This window comes from Lithobates pipiens, unplaced genomic scaffold (assembly GCF_037356315.1).
Source record: "Lithobates pipiens isolate NorthernLeopardFrog02 unplaced genomic scaffold, aLitPip1_a1.2 Scaffold_1, whole genome shotgun sequence".
Taxonomy (NCBI): domain Eukaryota; kingdom Metazoa; phylum Chordata; class Amphibia; order Anura; family Ranidae; genus Lithobates; species Lithobates pipiens.
In genome coordinates this window covers 70,432,046-70,459,851 of record NW_027507685.1, presented here as the reverse complement: position 1 = coordinate 70,459,851, position 27,806 = coordinate 70,432,046, and the positions used below count along the sequence as shown (strand labels likewise).

Below are 27,806 nucleotides of genomic sequence, written 5' to 3'. Positions count from 1 at the left end.
GGTAGCTGGTGGTGATCCAAGACTGATTCATCTTTATGAAGGTCGGTCGATCAACCAAGTCGGTGGACAGGCGCACCCTGTGATCGGCTACAAAGCCTCCAGCAGCACTGAAGGTGCGTTCCAAAAGAACGCTGGATGCAGGACAGGCCAGTAGCTCAATTGCATACTGTGCAAGCTCTGGCCAGTGATCCATCCTCAAGACTCAGTAAGCCAGAAGATTTTCGGTGGGAAAGGTGTCCAAGTCTGACCTTGCCCCTAGGTATTCCTGCACCATGTAAATCAGAAGCTGGCGATGGTTGCTGGAACCAATCATACCTTGGGGCTGCGGACTAAAAAATTGTCTGAACGCATCGGTCAGACGGCCACCTTCTCCACCGCTCCCTCTGTGACTGACCAAAGCCTCAGCAACACATTGTCCAGGACTAGGAGTTTGTAACCTCCCAGTCTCTGGGAATGTGTTGCACAGACCTTTCTGCAAGGTCTCCCGGAGACGTCTCATCCTCTGCTCCCTCTGCGACGGAAAGATAAGGTCCACAACCTTACCCTTGTACCATGGATCAAGGAGAGTGGCCAGCCAGTAATGATCCCTCTCCTTGATCCGAAGAATACGAGGATCCTTCCGCAGGCTTTGCAGGATCAGGGAGGCGTAGGTTAGCTGAGGCATTCGGTCCGGAGTTCTCTGGGTCAATAAGAACAACATGATCCGCAGCCACCAACTCCCAGCCACGTACAAGTCCATGGGTTTCTTGGGACTGTAAATCATCCCTAAAAGCCTGCTGATGCTGAGTGCCAGGCTCCACCTCCATGCTGACACAAGCCTCCTCCTCCTCCTGTGTGATGGGTGGCACAGCAGTAACACTGTCTGGATAAAGGGGGCCTTGAGAGGCAAGGAAGTCCTCCTCCGTTCTGCCTCAAGTGCCCTGTACATTATTCCACACAGCGTATGCTCCAACAGGTGGACAAGAGGTACAGTGTCACTGATGCATGCACTGTCACTGCTTACCATCCTCGTGGCCTCCTCAAATGGTGACAGGACAGTGCATGCGTCCCTGATCATGCCCCACTGGCGTGGTGAAAAGAAACTGAGCTCTCCTGACCCTGTCCTGGTGCCGTAGTCGCACAGGTACTCATTGAAGGCCCTCTGCTGTGCGTGCAGCCGCTGCAGCATGGCCAACATTGAGTTCCACCTGGTGGGCATGTCACATATAAGGCGGTTCCAAGGACAAAGCACTGGAAGAGGCCATGGAGGAACAAGAAGAGGAGGGGGTGGAGAAGAGAGGTGTGTCACAACCAGTAGTAGCATTTTGGAGGCGTGGTGGCGGAACAACCTCCAACACTACTGCACCTTGTCCTACGTCCTTCCCAGCTGCCAGAAGAGTGACCCAATGGGCCGTGAAAGATAGGTAACGTCCCTGTCCATGCCTGCTGGACCATGAGTCAGCGGTAATATGCACCTTACCGCTGACCTCCCTGTCCAGCGAGGCATGGGCATTGCCTTCCACATGCTGGTAGAAAGCCGGAATCGCCTTCCATGAGAAAAAGTGGTGTTTGGGGACCTGCCACTGAGGAACCGCACATTGCACAAATTCACGGAAGGGGGCCCGAGTATACCAACTGAAAAGGCAGCAGCTGAAGTTCTAGCAATTTAGCCAAGCTAGCATTCAACCGCTGGGCATGTGGATGGCTGGGAGTGAACTTCTTTCAACGGTCCAGCAGCTGGGGCAGGGAAATTTGCCTGCTACAATCAGACGTCGGTGTACTGCTAGCAGAGTGCCCGCAAGTACTTGGCTGTGACACACCTAATTCTACATCTTCATTCCTTTCAGTGCAGGTTTCAGAGAGGACTGAAGGTTTAGTGGGGTTTGAGATCCCAGCTGATGAGGAGAAAGGAGGGGTCTGCTTTGTTCTTTGGTGTGGATCTTTAACCACTTGCTTACTGGGCACTTAAACCCCCCTCAGTCCCAGACCAATTTTCAGCTTTCCCACAAATAGAGCTTTCTTTTGGTGGTATTTAGTTACAGCTCGGAGTTTTATTTTTTGCTAAACAAACAAAAAAAGATGCAAAAAAAATAAAAAATAAATCATGTTTTAATAGTTTGTTATAAAATTTAGCAAACGGGTCATTTTTCTCCTTCATTGAAGTGCGCTGATTAGGCGGCACTGATAGGCTGCATTGGTGGGCACTGATGGGCTGCATTGGTGGGCACTGATAGGCTGCACTGGTGGGCACTGATAGGCATAGTTAAGGCGGCACTAATAGGCACAGATAAGGCGGCACCGATGGGCACAGATAAGGCGGCACTGATGGGCAAAGATGGGCACAGATAAGATGGCACGGATGGGTGGCACGGATGGGCACTGATAGGTACCACTGATAGATGGGACTGATAGGTGGCACTGATAGGTGGCACTGATAGGTGGCACTGATAGGTGGCTCTGATAGGTGGCACTGCTGGGCACTGATGGGCGGCACTGCTGGGCACTGATGGGCGGCACTGGGGTGCAGCACCTTTGAGGCAGATTGTGGGCACTGTGGGTGGCACTGTGGGTGGCACTGCTGGGTGGCACTGTGGGCACTGCTGGGTGGCACTGTGGGCACTGCTGGGTGGCACTATGGGCACTGCTGAGTGGCACTGACGGGGGGCACTTACTTTTTATTAGGGTGGCACTGCAGGGGGCAGGTGGGCACTGGCAGGGGGCAGGTGGGCGCTTGCATTGCTGGCCGTGATCGGGACTGATGTCCCGATCACGGCCGCCGGTGATCGGCTTTTTTTTTTCTCCTCGCGCTGTCAGCGCGAGGAGGAATACTAGCCGATTACCGGCTCCGTTATGTCACCTGATCAGCTGTCATTGGCTGACAGCTGATCACGTGATAAGGGGTCGGGATCGACCCCTTGCACGGATCGGTGATCAGGCGAGTCTCATGGACTCGCCGATCACAGAGCGCGCCGCGTGCGCCCCTCAGGGGGTGCGCAGGCCGCTCGTACACGGGACTACGTCAATAGACGTAGTCCCGGAAAAGGAGATCCGCGCTGTAGCCGTCATTTGGCTATAGCGCGGATCTCAAGTGGTTAAGGTACACTTGCCAACGAGCTGCATGGCAGGTCAACATATGTCTGGTCAAGCATGTGGTGCCCAAGCGGCTGATGTTTTGGCCACGCGAGATATGCTTGAGACATATGTTGCAGATAGCAGCGGTGCGATCTGATGCACTCGTCTCAAAAAAGCCCACACCAAAGAGCTTTTGGAATAACGCGCAGAGGCAGCGTCCTGCACAGGCAGAGCTCTGCGGTGGGATTCAGTCGGTGTGCTGCCCCTAAGCTGGCCCCCGGAGGGCATCCTGCCTCATTGGAGATGTGCCTCTTCCTCCTACTCTCTCCTATCAGGCACCCACGTGGAGTCAGTGACCTCATCATCCCCTTTCTCTTCATCACTGGAGAAAACCTGGCAGTATGCTGCAGCTGATGGAACATGACTGCCAGATTGCTGTCCTTCTTCGTGAGCATCCCCTCTCTCTGCGCTCACGCTACTGCCTTTCTCTAGCTGGGTATCCTCCTGGAGCATGTACCCAACACTGTGCTCAAACAGTTCGGGGGAATCCTCAGGAGGACATGGTGGGTCTAGGGAAGGAGTGACTGATGATGACATTGAGACGAGGGAAGAGGACACGTTGGCAGCTGCTTTGCTAGTACCCTGAGCCTGGGTGAGAGAGGATGAGGAGGACCAAGTCTTCGGCATGATGCGGCTCAACACGTCCAACTCCCAAAAATAAGGACAAGCGTGTCCCATGGCCACATGCTGATGACTATGCACCGTGTCTACGACCAGCACTGTTGTCTCTAGACACAGAGCCTGCTTGCCCTCTTTTATTGGCTCGTGACTGTCTGCCTCTCCTTGTTGGCCTTCCAGACATAGTAATGACCTGCAGGGAGATTGGAAAACCAGCAATTGGGCATCTTTAGGTGCACACTGAGAAGATGACACAGGACACCGACTGTAATTACTGCAGCTACCTCCCTGTATTACAGAAACAGAACAACGCCAGCAATAAGGGGTAGCTTCAGGTGTTTACTGTGCTGGAGGCACACAACACCCACTTTAACAGCGCTAGGTTCACAAGAAAAGAACACACTGTCCCTGCCTATCCTGCTCTCTCCCTGAACGCCGCAATACACTACAGAAGGCCACCGCGCTGGCGGCCTTATATAGTGTGGGGCGTGTACTAAACCCCCTGAGTAGATGCCTGTGGCCAATTATGGCTCTCCTCGCTGCCGGCACTGTGATTGGCCAAGCATGCGGGGTCACAGTGCATGCTTGGCCAATCATGAGCCAGCAATGCACTGCGATGGCGCAGTGCATTGTGGGCCATGAGCACCACGCAAATATGACGCGAACGGCCCACAGAGTTCTGGCTTTGCCAAACAGGCTCATCCCTAGTCCTGAGCCTTTAAAATGCAAAAACCCGAAAACCAATTATATAACATGCCATAATTAGAAAATCATATATGCCCTGTTAAGTTACCCACTTCACAGTAAAATGTAACTAGTAATAGTGTGAAACATTGGTATCCAACTGTGTGCAGGAGACAGGGTCATCTTAATGGTGACTATTGCTGGTAAAAAGTGGTGCATTCACAGAATGACCACTGTGCTTATTTTATACCAGCAGTAATGTCAGGAACAGAATGAGTAATATCACAGTAGGTTGTTCAGCTTTTGAGACAAGTCTGAGCCTCCGGCATGAAACAATTGTTAGATCTTAAGGACAGACACTTAGAGCAAGTGTCTGCCCGAATCCCCATTGACATGTATTTTACAAAATCCATCAGCTGGAAACCATTAAGGTTTCATACAGGTGGACTTGATGCAGATTCTATATTTTTCATCCTGAACTCTACCCTCTCCTTTGAGTGAAAAAAATTATGTATGTATATATATATATATATATATATATATGTATATGTATTCAAACACACACACAAGCACTGTATATATTTATCATCGCACCATAACAAATCCCTGCAAAATGGTCCTTAATTTGAGCTCCTCTGCTTCCCGGGGCGTGGGTAATAACACAGTTAGAGGTCCTGAGTTAATCGCCGAGACAGAAGAGTGATGGATGTGTAATGACAGAGCCCTGCGTGCGGAAGGAGCGCAGTTTGAGCTTGTGTGCTTGTTAAACCTGATGTGTGCATTGTGTACACTTGAAAAATCCTTTTTTTTTTTTTTTTTTTTTTATAGAGGCCTATTCACAAAGAGCAACACAATCATTCTTTTTCATTTTTCTACACCGCTATATTTAACAAAAAGAAAAGGAAAAATTTTTTAACAAGTTTATAAAAGATTGATATAAGCGTTGATGAAGTAATGGCAAAATATTTTAAAAAATAGCATTCAGAAAGGTAAAGTGTAACCTTGGGTAAGTATTATACTGAAAGAATAGATGATCCTGAGAACAGGCTTTGAGCAGAGCTAGTAATTCAATCAACTGTAAATTAATTTGAACATGCTTAGAATCAGGGGCGTTACTAGGAATCACAGGGCCCCATAGCAAAATGTTGTATGGGGCCCCCCTGCACACAGCCCCCCTCCACAAAAAAATGAACTGTGCAAAACATTTGTCTCCCACTTCCTACCTCCTGTCCAGACTCCAGAGCTTCCTCAAGTCCCAAAAACGATGTTCCTTGACAGGCACACTCGAGCGTTCTGCCCCGCCCACTCTGCTCCTGCCTCCTACTGTATACGGCTGCATGTGTCAGGACCTGGCCGGACTCACAGGACTCGGGGGGCTTACCAGTAAACTTACATTCCTCATCGACACATTTTTTGTCGGTGGTCGAAGTCTTATTGAAATTAGGGGGCGGACATTTATTTTTAGGTGTGGCCTAGTGGGGAAAGAAAAATGCAGTGCGCAAAGCATGTCACGGCTAACAATGGGCGTAGTTTAATCGTAATATTGGGCGTGGTTTAAAGGGGCATGGCTCAAAGGGGTGTGGTTAAAGTCTGAGATGAACGAGGGATGGGGGGAGAAACAAAGAAAGAGAGAGAGGAAGGTAAAAAAGAGTAATGGAGGGACAGCAGGCCCAGATCCTACATCACAATAGAAATATGTGTAGTCCAAAAAGTTTAACAATCAGCAGGTGTTAACGCTTCAATCATCCCGACGCCATGGTTGTTCTGGTGTCAGGGTGATTGAAGCGCATTATTTCTATTATTACATTGTAATATAAAATGAAATGCTTAAATTCACCATAATACAGAATCAGTGGGAGCCCCGAGTGTGTCACTTGCCACGTCACCTGACATCAGGTGTCCCCAGCAGAGTGCCTCCTTACATCTCAGGTGTCCCCAGTGGAGTGCTTCCTTACATCTTAGGTGTCACTGTCCCCAGTGGAGTTACATAATTAGTAAGGTTGACTAAAGACACCAGTCCATCCAGAGTGAGTGTCTACAATTGTCCCTATCCCTTGCACACTCACATTGGTCCCTATCCTCTAGGAGCCCACAATCCAAGGTCCCCATTCCTATACTAGGGCCAATTTTGGACAGAAATCAATTAACCTACCTGCATGTCTTTGGGTTGTGGGAGGAAACCGGAGAACCCGGAGGAAACCCACACAGGCACAGGGAGAACATGCAAACTCCAGGCAGGTAGTGTCCTGGTTGGGATTCGAACCAGCGACCCTTATTACTGCTAGGCGAGAGTGCTAACCACTCCACCACTGTGCTGCCCGAGTGCTGGCTGGAGTGCTTCCTTACATCTCAGGTGTCACTGTCCCCAGCCAGCGGAGTGCTTCCTTACATCTCGGGTGTCCCCCCATTGGAGCCCTTCTATATCCTAACAGCAGTGTCTCCGCCGCCATTACTGAAGGCCGAGGGGGGGAACAAAATGGAGGCGGAGCCGGCCGGCTACAATAGAAATTGAGCTGCGGCACCACCCACCCCCACCCTTTCCACAACAGGTCACAGATGACAGACAAACCAGGGGCGGGCGGCGCCATGGCTCTATTTCTATTGTAGCCACTCGGCAGGCTCCCTTCTCGTGTCTAACTCGTCTGGTCTTCTGGAAAATGCAGGCCGGCGGCAGCGGACCTCTAGTGGTGGGCAGCGAAAAAAGGCGATATTGGCAACTATGACCGGGCCCCACTCACCCGCCTGGGTCGCTATGGCGGTAGTTCCACCACTGTTAGAATGAACATCTGTCTATACGCAGACCACAATGTTGAATTTAAAAAAGTGCACTTAGATGTTTATTTGCCGCCCTCTTTTTCAATAGCAAGGAACAGACAACAATTTTGCTATTTTTAAATTCCTCCTTGTTTTCTGCATTGAAAACCATGGATTTGGATAGATTTAAAGTGGACCTATACCCTAAATTGACTTGTTTTTTGCCCTGCCTCCTCTCCCCTCCCTTACTCACATTTGGTAAGGTTTTTTTGTATTTAATTTTTAATTGCATTGCAGCACTTCTGTGTTTCTTGCCTAGGCGAGAATGATATGCACACCCTCCACTATTCTGTACATATCGCTTTGAAGCGCAGCAGAGCCCAATGCCACATTTATACACACGCCCAGTTTTTCCACGCATGTGCACAAAATGTAACACATTCCCTGTTCTGCCCCTCTCTCCCCCACCCCCTTCATTTGCAAACAGTTCTCAACTGTCATAAGATGACTTTCTGACAAAGTGTTTATACTGCTAGACTACAGAATAGAGATACATAGTAACAATGTTACAATTTATTTACTATGTTTCATTCATCTGCTGATGAAAGATGAACTTTGATCTAGCTGAAGTTAAAGTGATTGTAAAGTCTCGTTTTTTTCCTATTAAAATAACAAAGATCAGGAGGGAGAGCCCCGGATGGCCGAGGGATATCGCTGGATAAAGATAGAGCTCAGGTAAGTATTAGGGGGGCTGCTGCACACAGAAGGATGTGTAAGTTAATGCATAGAATGCATTAACATAACAAACCTTCTGCCTTTACAACCACTATAAGGCTCTGTTTCCACTACTGTGAGTTGTTGTGCGACTTGACACATTTGAAGTCTCATGACAAGTCAAAACCCATGTATTTCAATGGTCCCTGTTCTAATTGGTGCCACTCAAGTCGAAGCGACTCCAAAAAAAAGGTTTTTGCACTACTTTGTTCCAACTTCGGTGCCAGTTGTTCTGACATGGTTCTCAACGGTCTCATGACATTGCATCAAAAATCCCATTGCAAAGTTGCACTGTAAATCACGCGACTTTGGGGTCGCAATAGTGGAAACCTATCCTAGGGCTTCATTCACACTTGTATGATTCCAAAGTTGCATCAACTTTGGAGTGCAACTTTGAATGGGTGCAACTTGGATACAACTTTGGTCTTGACCAGTGATAATGGACAACTGTTGCACATTGTATAACATTCAGGTACGACTTTAATTCATCAATTGAGGGTTACATTGAAGTCTATGGCCCTCAAGTTGCATGATTGTCAGACAAAAATAGTCATCAACTTTCTTTCAAAGTTTTCTGCAACTTTTAGGGCTGGTTCACATAAAAAAAATGCACGTTTTGCATGCATTTCCGGATGCATTACAGATGCTTTTTTTCTCTTTTTCTGATGTACTGTTTTTTTTCACTGTACTGGGGTCTAGTGCATTTTTATGCATTTTTGATGTGTTCCAGTGCATTCAGGTATGTTTTTTTTACGTTTTACTGTGTTCCAGTCCAGGGCAGGAAAAATGCAGCATGTTCTACTTTTTTTTTCTGGAATACCCTGGAACTGACCACACTGGGGTGAACCATGCCATTGGAAACCATACAACCAACTTTCCATCCCTTTTTGATGCAGAAAAAAAAACCCACACTGGACTGCATGTAGTATGAACTGACCATAAGTCATATATATATATATATATATATATATATATATATATATATATATATATATATATATGAATGGATATTATTGGAAAACATGGTGAACGACTTGTCATGCAACTCTGATGTCCAAAGTTGCATGACAAGTCGCACAAGTATGAATGGATCCTAAGGGGGACAGAGGACACTACAAGTAGGGGATGATGTGAAGGGGGGCAGGGGACACTGCCCCCTTCACATCACCCCCTACCAGTAGTGTCCTCTGTCCCCCTTCGCATCACCCCTCCCAGTAGTGCCCTCTGTCCCCCTTCACATCACCCACTTCCAGTAGTGTCCTCTGCCCCCTTCACATCACCCCCTACCAGTAGAGGACACTATTGGGGCAGAGGAAACTACTGTGGGGGAGAGGGTGATGTAAAAGGGGGGCAGACAACACTTTTGTGGGGTATAGGGTGATGTGAAGGAGGACAGAGGACACTACTGGGAGGGGGTGATGTGAAGGGGGGGCAGAGGACACTACTGGGAGGGGGTGATGTGAAGGGGGGCAGAGGACACTACTGGGAGGGGGTGATGTGAAGGGGGGCAGAGGACACTACTGGGAGGGGGGCAGAGGACACTACTGGGAGGGGGTGATGTGAAAGGGGGGCAGAGCACACTGATGCAAGAATGGGGCTGTGATTTGGGGGGGGGGGGGGGGGTTCTATGATGTGAATGACCTGATTCATCAAACAAACATGCAATTTGTTTGCAAAATTTTACCTCTGTGACTTTTAATTCAATGCGTATCTAGATAAAATACCTCCACTGGATTTCCACCATCCAATTTGTCATTCTTGATTAGAAAAATATATTTTTGTCCTGTAGCTGCATTTTTCTACTTGTTTGGTGGCATTATATTGTATTATCAGAGGACGTTTGTAAAAGTAGCAAGCTGATGCAAAAGCTCAACAAAATAAAAAATGCCAAACGCCGTTCCAAATTTTCAGGGAAAGTAAACACTGCTTATCTCTTCACAATACATACGCCGTGTATTGGATCTTACAACAAGAGCAAAGACATGTTCAGTGTTTGTTATGTGCTTAAATTGTCTTTATGGCCAGATCCTCCAGCGATGGTCTGGAGCCAGATTGTGTACTTTGATGGTGTGCCATTAACCATTCACCAGCTCTTACCATGCAGCCCCCAGGAATGTGGAGTAGAGAGGTATACAGGGCTCGTAAAATCTGCTCTGCCATGAATTCACCTGTCTCGTCTTTGCCACCCCATTCGCAGCATTAAAATAGATCTAGGATGTATAGTTTTACACTACAGCCTTTTTTTGAGGTTACATTTCGTCCTCCTAGAAAGGCATATAAACATGCTTTCAGGGTATTTCCACACACATTTCTTATGGAATAAGACAAAAATATAATTTTTTATGGATTTATTCTTCTGATTCTGCCACGGCGGCACCATCTGCATCTTAAAATAGGTAGGGAGGTTGGCTGTGATGAATAAGGTTAAAAAGTATTTTCATGTGTCATTGCACTGGAAAACAGTTTCGACAAGCGAAGAGTGAATATTCTTGGTAGAGGAGGCAACTGCCTTCACTGATGCCGCGTACACACGATCAAACAAGGGGGTGGAAAAGTCCGGCAAACTGAAGTCCGCCGGACAATCCCCCCGTGTGTAGCCTCCGGCTTACTTTTTTGACCCAAAAGTACGGCGGACTTAGAAAGTAGTTTTGCACTCCAATCTTCCCGCCGGACTCGCATTTCGGCAGACAATCCGGCCGTGTGTGTGCCAGTCCGCCGTACTTTTGAAATGAGCGGACTTTTCCCGCCCGGAGAAAAGTCCGCTCATTTTGAGCGGGTCTCCAGGTAGGCGGGGCTGGCCCTGCCACCTGGTATGGACTTAAAGGGGAACCCCAACGCCGAAAAAAATCGGCGTGGGGGTCCCCCCCAGGTTCACATCAGACTCACATCAGACCCTTGTCCAAGCACGCTACCCGGCCGGCCAGTAAAGGGGGGGTGGGCGAGCGCCCCCCCCCCTCCTGAGCCGTACCAGGCCGCGTGCCCTCAACATGGGGTGCCTTGGGGAAGGGGGGCCGCCGGATACCGGCCCCCCACCCTATGTGAATGAGTATGGGGTACAATGTACCCCTACCCATTCACCTGTAAAATAAAGTACAAAAAACACAACACACAAGATAAAATAGTTTATTGCACAGCTCCGGGGGTCTTCCGTCTTCGGGGGTCTTCTCACCGGACTCCTTCGCTATCTTCTTCTAGCTCTTTTGCTAGCGGAGGAGCCCGGCTTTCTTCCTCGCCGCGGCCCCTTCTTCCGACTTCGGGGGTCTTGTCCCCCTCTTCGGTTCTTCTGCCGGGCCACCGCGCCTTCTTATAGCTCTTTTACAGGCGGTGGCCCGGTCTTCTGTCGCCGCCTTCCGTTCTTCTTCTTCTCCTGGAGATGTTGACTCGACGTTCTCTCCGGCCGCAATGCCAGGGACACGCTTCGCCGCGACTTATATAGGGACAAGGGGCGGGGTCATTGGTTGATGTCACATGGGTTGATGTCACATGGTGACCCCGCCCCTTACGATGTCACAGTCCCGGAGGATGCTGGGACTGTCGCCATGTGACATCAACCCATGTGACATTGTACCCCATACTCATTCACATAGGATGGGGGGCCGGTATCCGGGGGCCCCCTTATTAAAGGATGCTCCCGGATTCCGATAAGCCCCCTGCCCGCAGACCCCGACAACCAACGGCCAGGGTTGTCGGGAAGAGGCCCTTGTCCTCATCAACATGGGGACAAGGTGCTTTCCCCAAGGCACCCCCCATGTTGAGGGCACGCGGTCTGGTACGGCTCAGGAGAGGGGGGCGCCGCTCGCTCGTCCCCACCCCCTTTCCTGGCCGGCCGGGTAGCGTGCTCGGATAAGGGTCTGGTATGGATCTGGGGGGACCCCCACGCCGTTTTTTCGGCATAGGGGGTTCCCCTTAAAATCCATACCAGACCTAAGGGCCTGGTATGCTCTCGGAGGGGGAACCCACGCCAAATTTTTTTTCATTAATTTGGCGTGGAGTTCCCTCTTGAGATCTGATAATTCTGTCAGAGTCACCTCCGTATAGACAAAGATCCGACTTGGAGGCAACCTCCATTGAAATCAATGGGTACCGGTCGCCTATAAGTCGGATTGAAGTAGTACAGGAACCTTTTCTGAAGTCGGAGCGACTTCAGTAGTGTGCATTAAGACGGCTCTCATTCACTTACATTGATTTTTAAATGTTGTCCGACCTGAGGCGACTAGGGGCGACCTGATGTCGGATCTGAGTTGCCCCTGTGTAAACGGACCCTTACTGACTTTGACAGTAGCAGGAGCCAATGGTGTCCACTGTGGTCTCAGCCCATGAGGAGGGAGAGTCCAAAGACTTTATGGCTCTAGTTCAATATCGCTGGATTGAGATGAGGCGTTGGGGTTCCCCTTTAAGTCCATAGCAGGTGGCGGGGCCAGCGACGTCTCCTTCGCTGGCCCCGCCTACCTGGAGACGCGCCCGAAATGAGCGGACTTTCCTCCGCGTGTGTGGGCGAGTCCGTTCATTTCAAAAGTAGGGCGGATAGTGCGCCGTATTAGTCCGCTGAAAAAGTGCCGTGTGTGGGCAAGTAGCCCGTTCGGAAAGTCCAATGGACAGTCTGGCGGGAAGTCCGTCAGATAGTCCGCTACGTGTGTACGCGGCATGAGTCTTTCAAGTGGTTGTAAACCCTTCCATTTACCCAGTGAAGCCAACTGGTCTCAGAGATTAAAGTGATTGTAAAGTTTTGTTTTTTAAAATAACAAACATGTTATACTCACCTGCTCTGTGCAGTGGATTTGCACAGAGCAGCCCAGATCCTCCTCCTTTGACATCCCTCTTTGCTGCTCCTGGCCCCTACCTGTTGTCGAGGGCCCCCCACAGCAAGCAGCTTGCTATGGGAGCACCCAAGCTGAGTCACAGCTCCCTGTGTCCATTCAGACACAAAGTTGCAGTTCGGGCCTGCCCCTCTCTCTCTTGATTGGCTGTCTTTGATTGACAGCCGCAGGAGCCAATCAAAAGGAGAGTCCTGGAGGCCCAGGGACTCGTGGACATCGCTGGACAGAGATGGGGCTCAGGTAAGTATTGGGGGGGGGGGGCGGCTGTGGAGGCCACTACACACAGAAGGTTTTTTTTTATCTTGATGCATAGAATAGAAAACAAATCCTCCTACATAAGTTGTGCCTGTCTATCTGCAGTCTTCTCTTTTCTACATCCATTCAAAGTGCAGCATTTTATAAAGTTTGTCTGAGCATTCAGAAAAAAAGGGGGTAGAGAGCTAAAATGACATACTACAGAGTTCAGTGAGGAGAGCTCTGGGACCTGGAGGGGAGGGACACACAGGAACAGAACTGAGGCTGTCAATCGACAGGAGATCCCTCCCCGTCACCAGACAAAAACTTGTCAGAAGTGACTCATACTGATAGCAGATGACTGAGGCAGCAGACAGAAATGGCACTTAGTGCTTTGGATTGAGACAAGTACACACTATAGAGGGATATGCTTTGTTCATATTTCATGTCTGAGATTTGCAAACAGTTTATGGGTTCTTTCAGACAGGCGGTAAGCTTTCCACCAGAAAGTATAACAGCTGCTTGACAAGTGTTCAGGAAGCACTTTTGCTGCCTCCAGATATCTGCTTTAATGTTTTTATTGTTTTTTTTACCTTCGTTTTTTTATCTGCCAAGCTGCAATTTTACATTGTGTGATCGCGCCGCAACTGCAAGCCAAGCATTTATCTCACGGTTTTGCCCCATTGATCTCCATGGATGAATTTGACAGGCTGAAGGGTAGAAATACAGTTAGGTGTCTTTCATACAAATAGGGGAGACGGAGCAAATTGCTCTGCAGAGACACACCGTGTGGTGGCAGCTTTATTGACATATCATTCTGCTGGCTGCAGCCAGTGTAAGAGTAGAAATTGCTGTGTGAACTAACTAAAAAAAAAAAAAAAAAAAAAGCCACATTTGTCACTGCCTACACTAAGAGACAGCAAAAACAAGGCTGTTGCCATGACGCTCTACATATTAAATGTCCATAGGTGCTGCGCACAAAAGAAAGCTCTAAGTATATATGACCTGGGCAACTTTTTCGTCAGTCAATAGGTGCTGGAGGTTGACCAGGACAGCGTGGTGTGACCTGTCTAAAGCCCCATACACACTATCAGATTATCTGCTGAGTTTTTCCTTTAGATTTACCAAAACCATATAACATGAGGACAAACCTTAGGAGTTTCAATGTGTATGCAATCAGGCAGGCCCTTCTACTACATGGTTTTGGTCAATCTGAAGGAAAAACTCAGCAGATAATCTGATAGTGTGTATGGGGCTTAGTAGTGGATCTGTCAGTTGACAATAACATGGCTGTATGGTATATGAATTGATAAGCATGTGCTACATGAGCCAGCAACAACTGTGGCAGTGCCAGTCCTTGATTTTGGTAGAATCAGGGACAGTTTTCTCTATAGCCAACATAAACTGTGGTCTAGGAGGGCAAAGCTGTTGGGCAACAATCAACTGTCTGCACATCTTGCTGCTGGCTGCCAGTGCAATATATTTTATGTAAAATAGGTTTTATTTTGACTTTCTGACCAACAGTGCCCTCGAGCCAGGTCTTCATTGTTGCAGTTTTGTTCTTGCAGTTTCTTTGATTGCAAAAAATACTTTACACCCTAGATCTGCACACCTAGAACCTAGCTTTGTGTCGTTGAACCCATTTATTTTCTGGTTGTGCGAGTATAGATCCTATTCTGCAGGCCTGGTTTTGGTTGTGTCAACATGGTTCTGATTCTGTGTGCATCCGTACAGCAGTGATACTTTAAATAATTATTAATTTGAATTCTTTGTTCTTGTAAGTGCGACTCGGGATAGACATAGACTTGTGGCCAAAAGATCTGACCACACTGAATCATTCTGGAGAGTTCCCTTTACATGCATTACAGCCAAGTGTTTATACCTAGTCAATGGTTTGGTATACCTCCCAAGTATACATTGAATAGGGCGAGGAGGAAGGTGACAACAGACTGTTGTCCCTGGGGACAGTTTATCTCAAAAGTGCGTATCTGTGGATTATAGTAAAGGTTTATGATTGCGATGAGGGAATACTGCCATCCAGTGGTTAGTGTTAGTAACATGCCCAACTTAAAAGCAAACTAGAGACATTTTTTAGGGAGTGATTTTTTTCTGCTATTTTTGTACTGATTACAATACAATACTGTTAAACTTTCACATTTTAACTTTGCTTGCTGCACTATATTTTCTCTATTGTATTTTATTAAATTTTGTTATATTTTCAATTTTTTTACTTGCTGCACCATATTTTCCCTATTGTATTTTATTAAATTTGTTATATTTTCACATTTTTACTTGCTGGCTTAGTTATGTTTTCAATACTGTATTTTATCTATTTTTTAGATTTCTTTTGTGACATTTTACTACAGTCATTTAGTCTCTTTCAACAACTTTAGGAAAATGAAAGCCCAGCTCTGGGGAATCTAATAATTCTCCATTGCAGTGGGGCTTGTTTTGTCTAGGTGGGAGGAGAAGCAATTTTACTTGCCTTATACTCCACTGGTCCCGGCAGGAGGCACTCCCCCCCCCCCCCCCACATGCTTTCGAAAAAGGACTGTCCCTCAGTGTCATCACATCCAGTGCAGGGCTACTGACCCTCCGTTAGTTCTGATGATGTCAGGAGCTTAGACCGCTGGATCATGGGGAAGGAGATGTTGTGGGGACTGGTCTTAGCCCTTGTACACACGGTCGGAGATTCCGACAACCAAATCCGTCGGAAGTTATTCCGACGGATTAATTCCGGAAGAGGTCCGGAAGTGATGTTGCATACACACGGTCGGACCAAGTTGTCGGAAAATCCGATTGTACATAACGTGATGACGGTATTTCGTTACGACGGGACTACGCTCGGGCTAGTAGCCAATAACTTTGGTCTAGGAATTTGATCTGAGCATGCGTGGCACTTTGTCCGTCGGCGTAGGCTACACATGATCGGAGTATGTCCGATCGGAGCATTTTGTCGGAAAATTTTACCGGCAAGTTGGAAAAGTTGGTCCGTCGGATATTCCGATACAGACCACACACAGTCGGAATATCTGACAAAACGGTCCGATAGGAAAGATTCAGACGGAATCTCCGACCGCGTGTACAAGGGCTAACAGCATGGCGGCTTGGGTCAATAGATCTTGATTCCTTTGTCACCTAAACAAGCATTTAACCCTTGCAGTGCAGCAATAGAACCACTGCAAGGAATCATTTTAAAGTTCCCCAGAGTTGGCCAATTTTTATATTCTGCCAGATTCATATGAGCTGAATTCATAGAGAGTAACTAAGGAACGTTTATTTTAAAGCACTACTAAAAGTGCAAATATAGCTACTACTATGTAATAAAGTATATACATAAAAACTATACACAACTATAAGGAGACAAGTACCTCCTATTATAGAGGATAGCTCCCCTTAAGGCTGTCAAAGGAGATTGTTTCTAATGGCTATATACATGAGGGATGAATGAGGAGGAAAGAGGGACAGGGGGACTTTGTTCCAACTTGGGGACAGTCCCTCGAAATCCAGGACAGTTGGGAGCTACAGTATGTCTACTTGTGCAGCTAGGGTTTTTCCAGTGGATGCTTGGGTTCATTAAGTAGTGAGCAGTAGTAGATTGACCTCCTAACTTATAGTACCTAGATTCCAGGGCCATTGCTTAACAGAGCCATGGGAGCAGTGCAAAACCATTGACACCAATTATTTTTTATAACATTCTACTGGGTTACATTCCCACTGACCTCAATGTAGCATAGCTTTTTCTGACCTTCAGTTCAAAAAGGCATTTTTTCAATGACCACCAGTGTAAGAAGGACATTTTCCCACTAGTACTCCAGACAGATATAAAAGATATAAATTACAAAGCAACACAATCTGAGTTGGCTACTATCTGCTCGACAAACCACTCTTATATATCGTGTTTGCTTCATTACTGTAAATGGTACTATATTGCCTTTTACTGACTGTTCTCATGACACCTGTCTTGAACAAATGCTTTCCTAGACTCCATATATATGAATACTATAGGTATAGCATGTTCACAGCTAACTGATCATGCTAACGTACTATGAGAAGTAGATATAATTTTTAGTAGTTCCCTAGCACTTGGAAAATTATTTCTCTTGGGTAGAAAGGTTTTGAAAGACTTGTGTAGCTGGTGAGAGCACTATATGCAATGTCATAGAAGGATTCTGTAAAAAGTGATTTTTAAATGTATGAATATGCCAAATATTTGTGCTAAACCAACTATTGTGCTTTTTTGCAGGTTCTAAACCTGACCATGGAAAGGCTGGCTATTTGTTTGCTGATAATAAGCACATCTGCAAAGGCCATGATGTGCCCTAAGAGATGTTCATGCCAGAATGTCTCTCCATCCTACACTATCCTTTGTACCAAGACCGGCCTTCTATTTGTGCCCCCCACCATAGACAGGAGGACAGCAGAGCTTCGACTCATGGACAATTTCATAACCACTCTTAGAAGGAAAGATTTTGCTAACATGACGGACCTTATTCACTTAACGCTCTCACGAAACACCATTAGTCAGGTCATGCCTTATGCATTCTTTGACCTAAAAGGGCTCCATGCCTTGCATTTGGACAGCAACAGGTTAACCTTTGTCAACGAGGAACATTTTAAAGGTTTACTCAACCTCCGACATTTGATCTTGAGTAACAATCAGATCCATTACATAGCTCCGGGTTCATTTGATGACTTTATTGACACTTTGGAAGATCTGGACTTGTCCTACAACAATCTTGTTGAAATTCCATGGGAGACTGTTGGGAGGTTATCCAGTGTTAATACAGTTGGTCTTGATCATAATCTAATTGAATATGTTCCAGAGGGAATCTTCTCCAATCTCCATAAACTGGCCAGATTGGATATGACCTCCAACAAACTAAAAAAGATCCCACCGGATCCATTATTTTCTAGGATTCCGGTTTATGCCAAATCTAAAGGATCTCCCTTAACATCATTGGTGCTCAGCTTTGGTGGGAATCCTCTTCATTGTAACTGTGAACTGATGTGGCTACGGCGTCTTACTAGAGAGGATGACCTGGAAACATGCGCCTCACCCCCGGAGTTAATGGGTAAATATTTCTGGTCAATAAAGGAAGAGGAATTTATTTGTGAACCTCCTATGATAACTCACCGAACTTCCAAGCTAGAAATCATGGAGGGAAAAAGTGTTTCATTAAAATGCAAAGCAGTAGGTGACCCTGATCCTTACGTAAGATGGATCTCTCCTGATGGGAAACTAGTCTCTAATACCTCTAGGACTATGTCATTTGACAATGGAACTCTGGATATTTTCACCACCAGGTTCACAGATCGGGGAAATTTTACCTGCATCGCATCCAATGCCGCAGGGGAATCGACTGCAAATGTGGAGCTAGTAGTCAACCAATTCCCCAACCTTGCAAACAGCACCAGCTTTGAGAAGGAAACCGAGTCAGGGCTTTCTGATATCCTGACGCCTGCCAAGTCTAGCATTCCATCCAATGAAACTAAATCTCTGCACGATAGGAAGGTTGTGGTTGCAGAATTGACCTCATCCTCGGCACTCATCCAATGGCCTCCCCAGAGTCACATCCCAGGAATAAGGATGTACCAGATTCAGTACAACAGCTCATTAGATGACATCCTCATTTACAGGTAATTCTGCTCAGCTAAGAGCGAAATACAAATGGCCAGAAAAGAACTCTGAAGCACTGCAGGCAGATGTGTTAATGACTACAGTATCATTTTAAGGGTTAGAGTTAGAGACTCGTTAGTCAGAACAAACCGTATAATTTATAAAAACAAGTTTTCTTTTATGTATATGCTGTATGATCTGATAAAAAAAACAAAAAAAACACATATTTGTGAACATGTGTTGACTTAACGTAAACTGTCATCCCTTGAGGCCTGATTCACACCTATGCAGGTTGCAGTTTGCATATTGCAAGTGCATTTTTTTTTGTTTTTCAATACACGCTTTTTATCCATTGAAGTCTATGGTACCAAAAACCAGAAAAAAGTCCCTGGCCCTTTCCATAAAATGCACAGATGTGAACTATATGCATAGAAAACCATGTTAAATGGACTGTAGTGTGTTTCTGCAAAACTGAAAATGTGCTAAAAATGCATAGGTGTGAACCAGGCCTTAAAGACAAAAAAGGAAAACCCATGCCCTGTCTATTAACTAGAAAAGTCTCTTTAGACCTGTCCAATTTGGTTTTCCCATTCTACTAGGGGCCTTAAGTTTGGGCAAATCCCTGACCAGCTGTCATTCCGCTTCCCTGTTCAATGAGAGTATGTCAATGGCTGATAAGTACACTTTTATTTGACAAAGGCAAGTGGGTGGAGGTTGGCAGCTAGGGGTGCCATTACCCCCCCAGTAGCAAACTAAAGATGGCCATAGACACATATATTTTTTTTTTCAGCCTGCGTACTAAAGAAAATTTACTGCTTCCCCATAAAATACCTTACAACACAGATGGATGACTCTCCCGCTACAACTATCATATATTGGCAGCGAGTTCTACCGGCTGTCGAAATACCCAAACATCTGATTGGAAGAGCTTCCGCCTGGTTCCTTTTAAATTTTCCACCAAAGGATATCAGGCGGGAGGATCCAACGTGGCCACCCAATAGTGGCGCCTGTTGTTTCCAATCAGGTGACAGGTAACAGACCCGAGTACCTGATTGGCGGAGAGGCGGTTTAGTGTTAGGAAAGTGAATAGTCATTTGCTTTTCTAACACAGCTGAGTGCCCAGCACGGCGCTCGCAGGTCACTTTTTTTTAAGCATATTAGAGCCTATGGCTCTAATCAGGTGCTTCAAAAACACTCCCGGAACTGTAATTCAAGCGCCCAAAAAGGGGTGCCTGAATAGAGGGTGGCAGCGCCGGCCATAGATCGATTCATGCAATGTATGAATCTATGTATTGGTGATAAAGGGGGTGGCAGGATACAGGGGGTGGTGCCTATGCACCCTTATGGACGCACCGCCACTGTGTGAACGTGTTTCATAAGAAACCATGTTAAATGGACTGTAGAGCATTTCTGCAAACCGAACAAACACATAGGTGTGGACCTAGTCTTAGACAGGGGCCAGCAAATTTACCATCATGTGTTTGGAGTGTGGGAGGAAACCGGAACTGGGGAAATCCACAAAAGCACAGGGAGAGCATGCAAGCCATGTTTTGATTGACATCAGAACCAAGGGATTAACAGTACCAACCTTTATTTCAAAGCCTTAGTTAACGCTAACTTATTTTTATTGACTTGTTTGCATGTTTTTGTGGAATCATATAAAAAATTGAGAAATTGCAGTTTTTTGTTTTTGGTATCACAATGAAAACCTTTCTGCTGTAAAAAAAAAAAATGGGATAGTGTGCATCACAGACCACCATGAAGTCGAAGGTAAAATATGTAATATATATATATATATATATATATATATATATATATATATATAAAAAAATATAAATAAAAATAGACTGCTTATAACAAGCCCCGTTATCACTGGTGGTCAAAGATTAAAAACAAAAAATGTCAGGTGCTGCAAAGATTTCACAAGAAAGGGGCAGCACACCAAGACGGGGGCCCCATCAATATTTGGCTATAGGGAACTTTGATTTTGAATTACAAGATTAGGTTAAAAAAATTTGAGGCAAAATAAAATATATAATAGGCTCAAAAACTAACATGAGGCAACAGAACTGAACAAGTCTAATTTAGGAAACAAGAACCTGAGCGTACTGAGTGGTGACTAAATTAGCGATCCAAGGGTCCAGATGGAATCAAATCTGCCTTAATGGTTCCTTATCCAATGCTGCCAGATATTCTTGAAAGCAGATTTTGTTGACTGTACCTAGAACTTGCAGCCAGAACAGGATTGGAGTTTGCCAGATATTTGGAAGGTACAATCACCTTTTTTTTTTTTTTTTTTTTTTTTTTTTTTTTATAAAATGCTAATCAAATGTTTTGCTTTTTCTACTATAAGCTCTAAAATGACTTATTGCAAAAATCTGTCTATTTGCAAAGATCTTCTTGGCTTTGTGGTATAGAATGAGGCTGCATTTGCTGCTGTGGAGACTTCTGAATTTGGGAATGGAATGGATCACGACATGAGCTGAATTTGCTCAGATTCCCTTCACACATAGAAGGCCGCGTGCAGTACCCAGTAGTTTACAGCAACACCTGGTGTATATGCACTGCTTTCATGGATGCCAGTATTATATTTTATATAGGAGTCTAACTCAAGTCAAAACATTATATTTCACTTTGGATAAAGCCAGGATATGTCAGAGGCTGTGCCAGGTTTTTATTGCAGTCTTTATGCATACTAGAAAGGTTCTCCTCACTCCCTATTAGGACAGGCAACAATATGAAATCTCCAACCGAGACAAAACCCAAGCTACATATCAAAATGGTTTTAAAAGCAAAAGATTTTTACCGTTATGCACTCTCTGCATAAAGGTAATAAACCTTTTGGGTGCAGATCCCCCCCCCCTTTTCTTATACTTACTTGAACTTGTTCGTAATCCAGCGCTGTGCCCCAAAGCAGAAGCTTCCCCCCCACCTCTGTGAACAGTCATTGGCTCCTGCTGCTGTCAATTGAGCAGAGAGTGGGGGGCAGGGCCGAGCCGTGCTCTTTACATCAATGGACACACAGGGTGCAGCTCAAGATTGAGCTTGCACAAGTGCCCCATAGCAAGCCGCTTGCTATGGTGCATTCAGCAGGGGGGAGGTGCCAGGAGAAGCAGCGAGACACACCAGAAGAGGAGGATTGGGGCTGCTTTTTTTAAAGCCATTGCATAGAGCAGGTAAGTACTGTATGTTTATTTAAAAAAAAATGACTTTAATCGTACAGTACAGATCACAGAATAGATTCTTGGGCCATGGATTATATGCCCCTAACATTTTGGACAGGACACTAGCAAAAGCTTTGCTGGTACCGGACCCCCTTCCCTGGTATATTTATATAACCCTGTGCACACCTTGAGGCTCCAGTATTTTCTATTGACCTTAAGTGATGATCTACTTCTCCTTTTGCAAAAAAAAAAAAATTCTAGTTTTCACCAGTTTTTCTTCTTCAAATGACACTTCTATCAAGATCTGACAGAGCCAGCCCCTCACCGAAGACATCCCTCAACAGCAACCTTTTGCCATTTAGTATATCAAAGTGAAATAGACCATGCCATAAAGGAACAACAACGGGTCAGTGTAAAACAAAACCCTGTAACAGAAAGTAACATAACATTAAAAAAAACATGTCCTACCAGGGTCTGCAACTGCCGACCGTCCCTTCCCCCACAACCCCGCAGAGCCCACATATCGTGGAACCGCTAGGATCCCCTTTAACTAGCCCGAAGGCAACTGTAACTTGGTAGATGTGTATGAAAACGGGAGTAAAAATCACCCCATAAAAGTCTCTAGTTCTGTCCTCTTTCTGGAGCTTCTATTGAAGAAAGAAACAAAGTTCTCAGCAGGTGGTCCTGGGAAAGGATTTATTATTACCAAAATAGAGTCAAAATATTCACTCGGACCAGGCCGGGGCACAAAACTTGAAAAGTTCACTAAGCAGCTGTTGCACAGTTCCCTCTACAGCCTGGGAGAGATCTCAAAATAGAGAGAAACCCTTCAAACTTGTAGAGACAAAGCAGGGTAAATAAAGAGAGCCCCAGCAAAAGGAAACAAAAGGTGGAAAACAAAGTAGAGGGATCCCAGGGCTCTCAACCCAGGGATAGCAGCCGAAGCTGTTGTAGTCAGACTGTAGTGCTGACCAGGGTCCTCATCCCTTTGGGGGCAGGGACTCCAGCCAGGGCACTGCATCTTTGGAAGAATTAAAGAACCAAACTGCCTCACCGTTAATGACTCTGTCTACCCCCCCCCCCCCCCCGCAGCCTCTGACCTCCGGTCCCCCCTGCAGCCTCTGACCTCCCCTGTTGTCCCCTCTGCAGCCCCTGACCTCCTGTCCGCCCCCCTCTCCAGCCTCTGACCTCCTGTCCGCCCCCCTCTCCAGCCTCTGACCTCCTGTATGCCCCCCTCTCCAACCTCTGACCTCCTGTCCACCCCCTGCAGCCTCTGACCTCCGGTCCCCCCTGCAGCCTCTGACCTCCCCTGTTGTCCCCTCCACAGCCTCTGACCTCCTGTCCGCCCCCCTCTCCAGCCTCTGACCTCCTGTCCGCCCCCCTCTCCAGCCTCTGACCTCCTGTATGCCCCCCTCTCCAACCTCTGACCTCCTGTCCACCCCCTGCAGCCTCTGACCTCCGGTCCCCCCTGCAGCCTCTGACCTCCCCTGTTGTCCCCTCCACAGCCTCTGACCTCCTGTCCGCCCCCCTCTCCAGCCTCTGACCTCCTGTCCGCCCCCCTCTCCAGCCTCTGACCTCCTGTATGCCCCCCTCTCCAACCTCTGACCTCCTGTCCACCCCCTGCAGCCTCTGACCTCCGGTCCCCCCTGCAGCCTCTGACCTCCCCTGTTGTCCCCTCTGCAGCCCCTGACCTCCTGTCCGCCCCCCTCTCCAGCCTCTGACCTCCTGTCCGCCCCCCTCTCCAGCCTCTGACCTCCTGTCCGCCCCCCTCTCCAGCCTCTGACCTCCTGTATGCCCCCCTCTCCAACCTCTGACCTCCTGTCCACCCCCTGCAGCCTCTGACCTCCGGTCCCCCCTGCAGCCTCTGACCTCCCCTGTTGTCCCCTCCACAGCCTCTGACCTCCTGTCCGCCCCCCTCTCCAGCCTCTGACCTCCTGTCCGCCCCCCTCTCCAGCCTCTGACCTCCTGTATGCCCCCCTCTCCAACCTCTGACCTCCTGTCCACCCCCTGCAGCCTCTGACCTCCGGTCCCCCCTGCAGCCTCTGACCTCCCCTGTTGTCCCCTCTGCAGCCCCTGACCTCCTGTCCGCCCCCCGCAGCCTCTGACCTCCTGTCTTTTTTTTTTTAGAATTTTATTTTCATACACAACAAACAATAAAGAAAAACAAAAAAAAAAAACACAAAAACAGAATACCGTATATGGAGCGAACATCGCTCAAACCATTGCATTGCAAACCATTGCACTGCATCTGGCAATCTGGTATACGTGTAATGGATATGTGACACATTAAAGGTTAAATGTCTATTCTGCTTAATTGGAACTGATGAAAGACTAAATGGAGCCCTTTGTTCATTGAAGGAGATGGTGGTATGGTACTTTCGGAGCTGACCCAAGAGCCCCATATCTTAAGGAATTTGTTTTGGCATCCTCTGGCCTCATACGTCAACTTATATAATGGTATTGCATGGTTAACGGTAGTGATCCAAAAAGCGATAGTGGCTGAGGATTGAGACTTCCAGTGGATGGTTATCGATTTCTTAGCATAGAACAATACTATGCGCAGAAAGGTTTGTACATTTTTAGATATACCTTCATCATCAATATATCCCAGTAAACACCGCAGAGGATTGCAGATATTAGGTTTCTGAATTCAGGAGCCAATGAAGGCCGTGACCTCCGACCAGAACTTCCTAATCGGGGTGCACTCCCACATGAGATGAAAGAATGTGCCATCTGCCGTACCACATCGAGAGCATAATGCAGAGGGTAATCTGTTTAATTTGTATAGTAAACATGGTGTAAAGTAGGATCTGTAAAGCAGTTTTGTCTGTATCACCTTGTCACGAGAAGAAATGACCTGGAGGGGAACAACTTCCTGCCAGATGTCCTTTGTCAACTCTGGGATGTCAGCGCTCCATTTATCAGCCGTACTGTTGAGCCTATGAGTTGCAGAATGTAAGAGGGATTTATAATATGATGAAACTAGTTTAGTGTGAGAAGAATCAGTCAGTAATCGTTCTAGCGGAGAGAGTTGAACAACTATGTTATGAAGGCCGAACTGCGTTGCAGTTTGATGTATCTGCAGATACAGGAAGTAGGCCATATTGGGTAGGTTATATTCCTGACTAAATGCCTCAAATTGGAGGAACATATTATCCGAAAATAGGTGCATGATCGTTTTCACCCCCCGCTTAGACCAGAATCCCCCATCAGTTCTGCGGTAGAATTCCTGTAAATTTGGATTTCCCCATAGTGGGGTATTCGGTGAGTATGTAGTGCTTTCGTTGGATGGCAACATTTTAGTGAGTCTAAAAATCCATAGGGTCATTGCTAGTATAGCTGTACCCCCTCTTCCTCTAAGGGTCATACGATGAATCAGGTTTTGAAGGGACTCATAGGAGGTAAGTATAGCAGCCTCCAAGGCAGTGGCCACATTGTTGCCTCTGACCTCCTGTCCCCCCCTCCGCAGCCTCTGACCTCCTGTCCGCCCCCCCCCCCGCAGCCTCTGACCTCCTGTCCGCCCCCCCAGCAGCCTCTGACCTCCTGTCCACCCCCCTGCAGCCTCTGATCTCCTGTCCACCCCCCCCGCAGCCTCTGACCTCCTGTCCGCCCCCCGCAGCCTCTGACCTCCTGTCTGCCCCCCGCAGCCTCTGACCTCCTGTCCGCCCCCCGCAGCCTCTGACCTCCTGTCTGCCCCCCCGCAGCCTCTGACCTCCTGTCTGCCCCCCCCGCAGCCTCTGACCTCCTGTCCCCCCGCAGCCTCTGACCTCCTGTCCCCCCCCCCCCGCTGCCTCTGATCTCCTGCCCCCCCCTGCAGCCTATGACCTCCTGTCCCCCCCTGCAGCCTCTGACCTCCCCTGTCATCTCCTCCACAGCCTCCGGCCTCTCCTGTTGTTCCCCCCTGCAGCCACTGACCTCCCCTGTACCATCTGCAGCCTCTGACTTCCCCTGGAGAGGAGTCAAGAGTTGGAGTGCCGTCAGGATGTGGGTCATGGGAAAAGTCAGACATGTATGGACTGGGGAGAGGAAACTATGGGATAAAACCAGAGCCACCAAGCTGGAGCCAACTGACTGAGCCCTGCACGGTGCACCTAAGAGGAGGTCAGTGACAGCATCGCCAGGCCAGTTTGAACGGGGGGGGGGGGGGTCAATAAAATATTGTAAGTGGGCAATGATATAAAGGTTTCCCCCTTATATCAGTAAACCCCCTTATCTTAGTGTTTTCTTTTTGCGGAAGGTGGTCTCTAGTCATCAGAGTCCTCCCCACATTCCCAGAGTTTCCCCTTTACATCATAGTCTGCAGGATTCCACCTTACAGTGCAAGGGGGAACGCTGATGTAAAGGGAAATGCTGCAGACCCTGAGGAATGCAGTGGACTCTGATATAAAAGGGGGGTACTGGTGACCAGACACCACCTTATATCAGAGTTCCCGCTTAGCTCATGATCTGCAATGTAATGTTCTCCTTTACGTCAGAGTTCCCTTGCACTGTAAAGGGGGAATCCTCCTGATGTAAGGAGGAACTCTGTGCTGGGTTATATTAATCTGACCTTCATGTAAATGGAGAAATATGGTTTTTGACTTTTTTGTTTATTTGCATATTTGCAGTGTCAGTAAATGTCATGCTTTTTGCCAGTAAAAAATTGGTGCTGTTTGTAAATTCCACGTCTCTCTTATCCATATATAAAACACTCTTCAAATATGCTTGGGTATCTCCGGCGGGAAACTGATCCTCCTGGTACCTTTCCCTCTGCCCAATGATTTAGAAGGCATCCGCTGTCTTCCCAGCGGTGCGGGACAGCACAATACACAGGTATGGTTGAAATTAGTATAAAACTCCAGAGCTCCTGGAAAGACATCTGGCCACTCAACCATCTTGGAAACGCCCCCAACTTCTTTTGTTTAGAATCGCCAACTGCCTACCCTTGGTACCTTCGGTCTTGCATATCCTCTTCATAACACCCCGACTCTTGCACTTCCTGTGCACTTTGCTTTGTTCTTTGTTACATGCAGTGAATTTCTCTGTCTCTCTTGGCCTTCCTCTCACCCATGCAGAACCCTCCCCTTATGTTCAGAGAGGTTACATGCCTAAAAGGTCCTCTGTAGGAACATAATCTTACCGTTTCTTCTTCTTTTTTTTTTTGTAGGTTTCATGGGAACAGAGTATTCTGAAAGTCAGTGCTCCTTGCTTCCCTGGGGCTTGTCTTCTGTAGCAATGTCATGTCCCCTACCCATATCCTGCCTTGAAGGCATGTTAATTTACAATTCACCTTTTGGGTGGGGTCAGGACTGTCATCTATAGCTGCCTTGTCATGTATTCCCTTGAGAATGGACCCCTTCTCCATTTCCTTACAGACCTGTAGACCAGGGGTCTCCAAACTATGGCCCTCCAGTTGTTCGGGAACTACTATTCCCATCATTCCTAGTCAAGTCTGTGAATGTCAGAGTTTTAGAATGCCTCATGGGATGTGTAGTTCCCCAACAGCTGGAGGGCCGTAGTTTGGAGATCCTTGCCGTAGACCTATACAAGCATGTATCCCTTGCAGTGTGGAGGCAATCTCACTGCAAAGGAAGATCTTTTCCTTACCCCAGAGATGGGCTTAACTACATTTGTTGAATACAACCAGAGCCTTGTGTACACTGTGGAAACCCATCAGCAACCATCTTTCATTGTTGAAGACTGCTGCATTGTGATATCTAATTGACTTTCTTGAGTTACTGCATTTACATATTTGCATTGCCCTTTGCACAATCCTATTAAATAAACCCATAAGACTACATAAAAGCCTTAAGCTCTGTAGGTACACTGATCACAGCTTGATATCCAAAACATCTAACCCCTTTTTTTAATAAACAAGAAAGAGTCTGAAAAGATTGAAAAGCCTCTTTTTCACAAGCGTTCTTTTCCATCTCACAGCATCCAGCTAATTGAGACATTCGTGTTTCATAGCTGAATTATTCCTCAAATACATAGACTCTTAATTCTGAGCAATATAATGGTCCTTTCAGGCACCAACTTCATAAATCCTCT

At 47.0% G+C, this 27,806-nt stretch overlaps 1 protein-coding gene across 2 annotated transcripts in view; it reads left to right on the top strand.

Moving 5' to 3' along the window:
- The window catches only part of LOC143932790 (leucine-rich repeat and fibronectin type III domain-containing protein 1-like protein), an 897,047-nt gene that overhangs the window by 754,076 nt on the left and 115,165 nt on the right, over positions 1–27,806 (top strand). For both annotated transcript variants that reach the window (XM_077455856.1, XM_077455875.1), the window contains exon 5: positions 17,239–18,632. In XM_077455856.1, coding sequence (XP_077311982.1) covers positions 17,254–18,632 — 1,379 coding nt within the window. In that variant the 5' untranslated portion in view covers positions 17,239–17,253. The remainder of the gene's footprint in view (positions 1–17,238; positions 18,633–27,806) is intronic.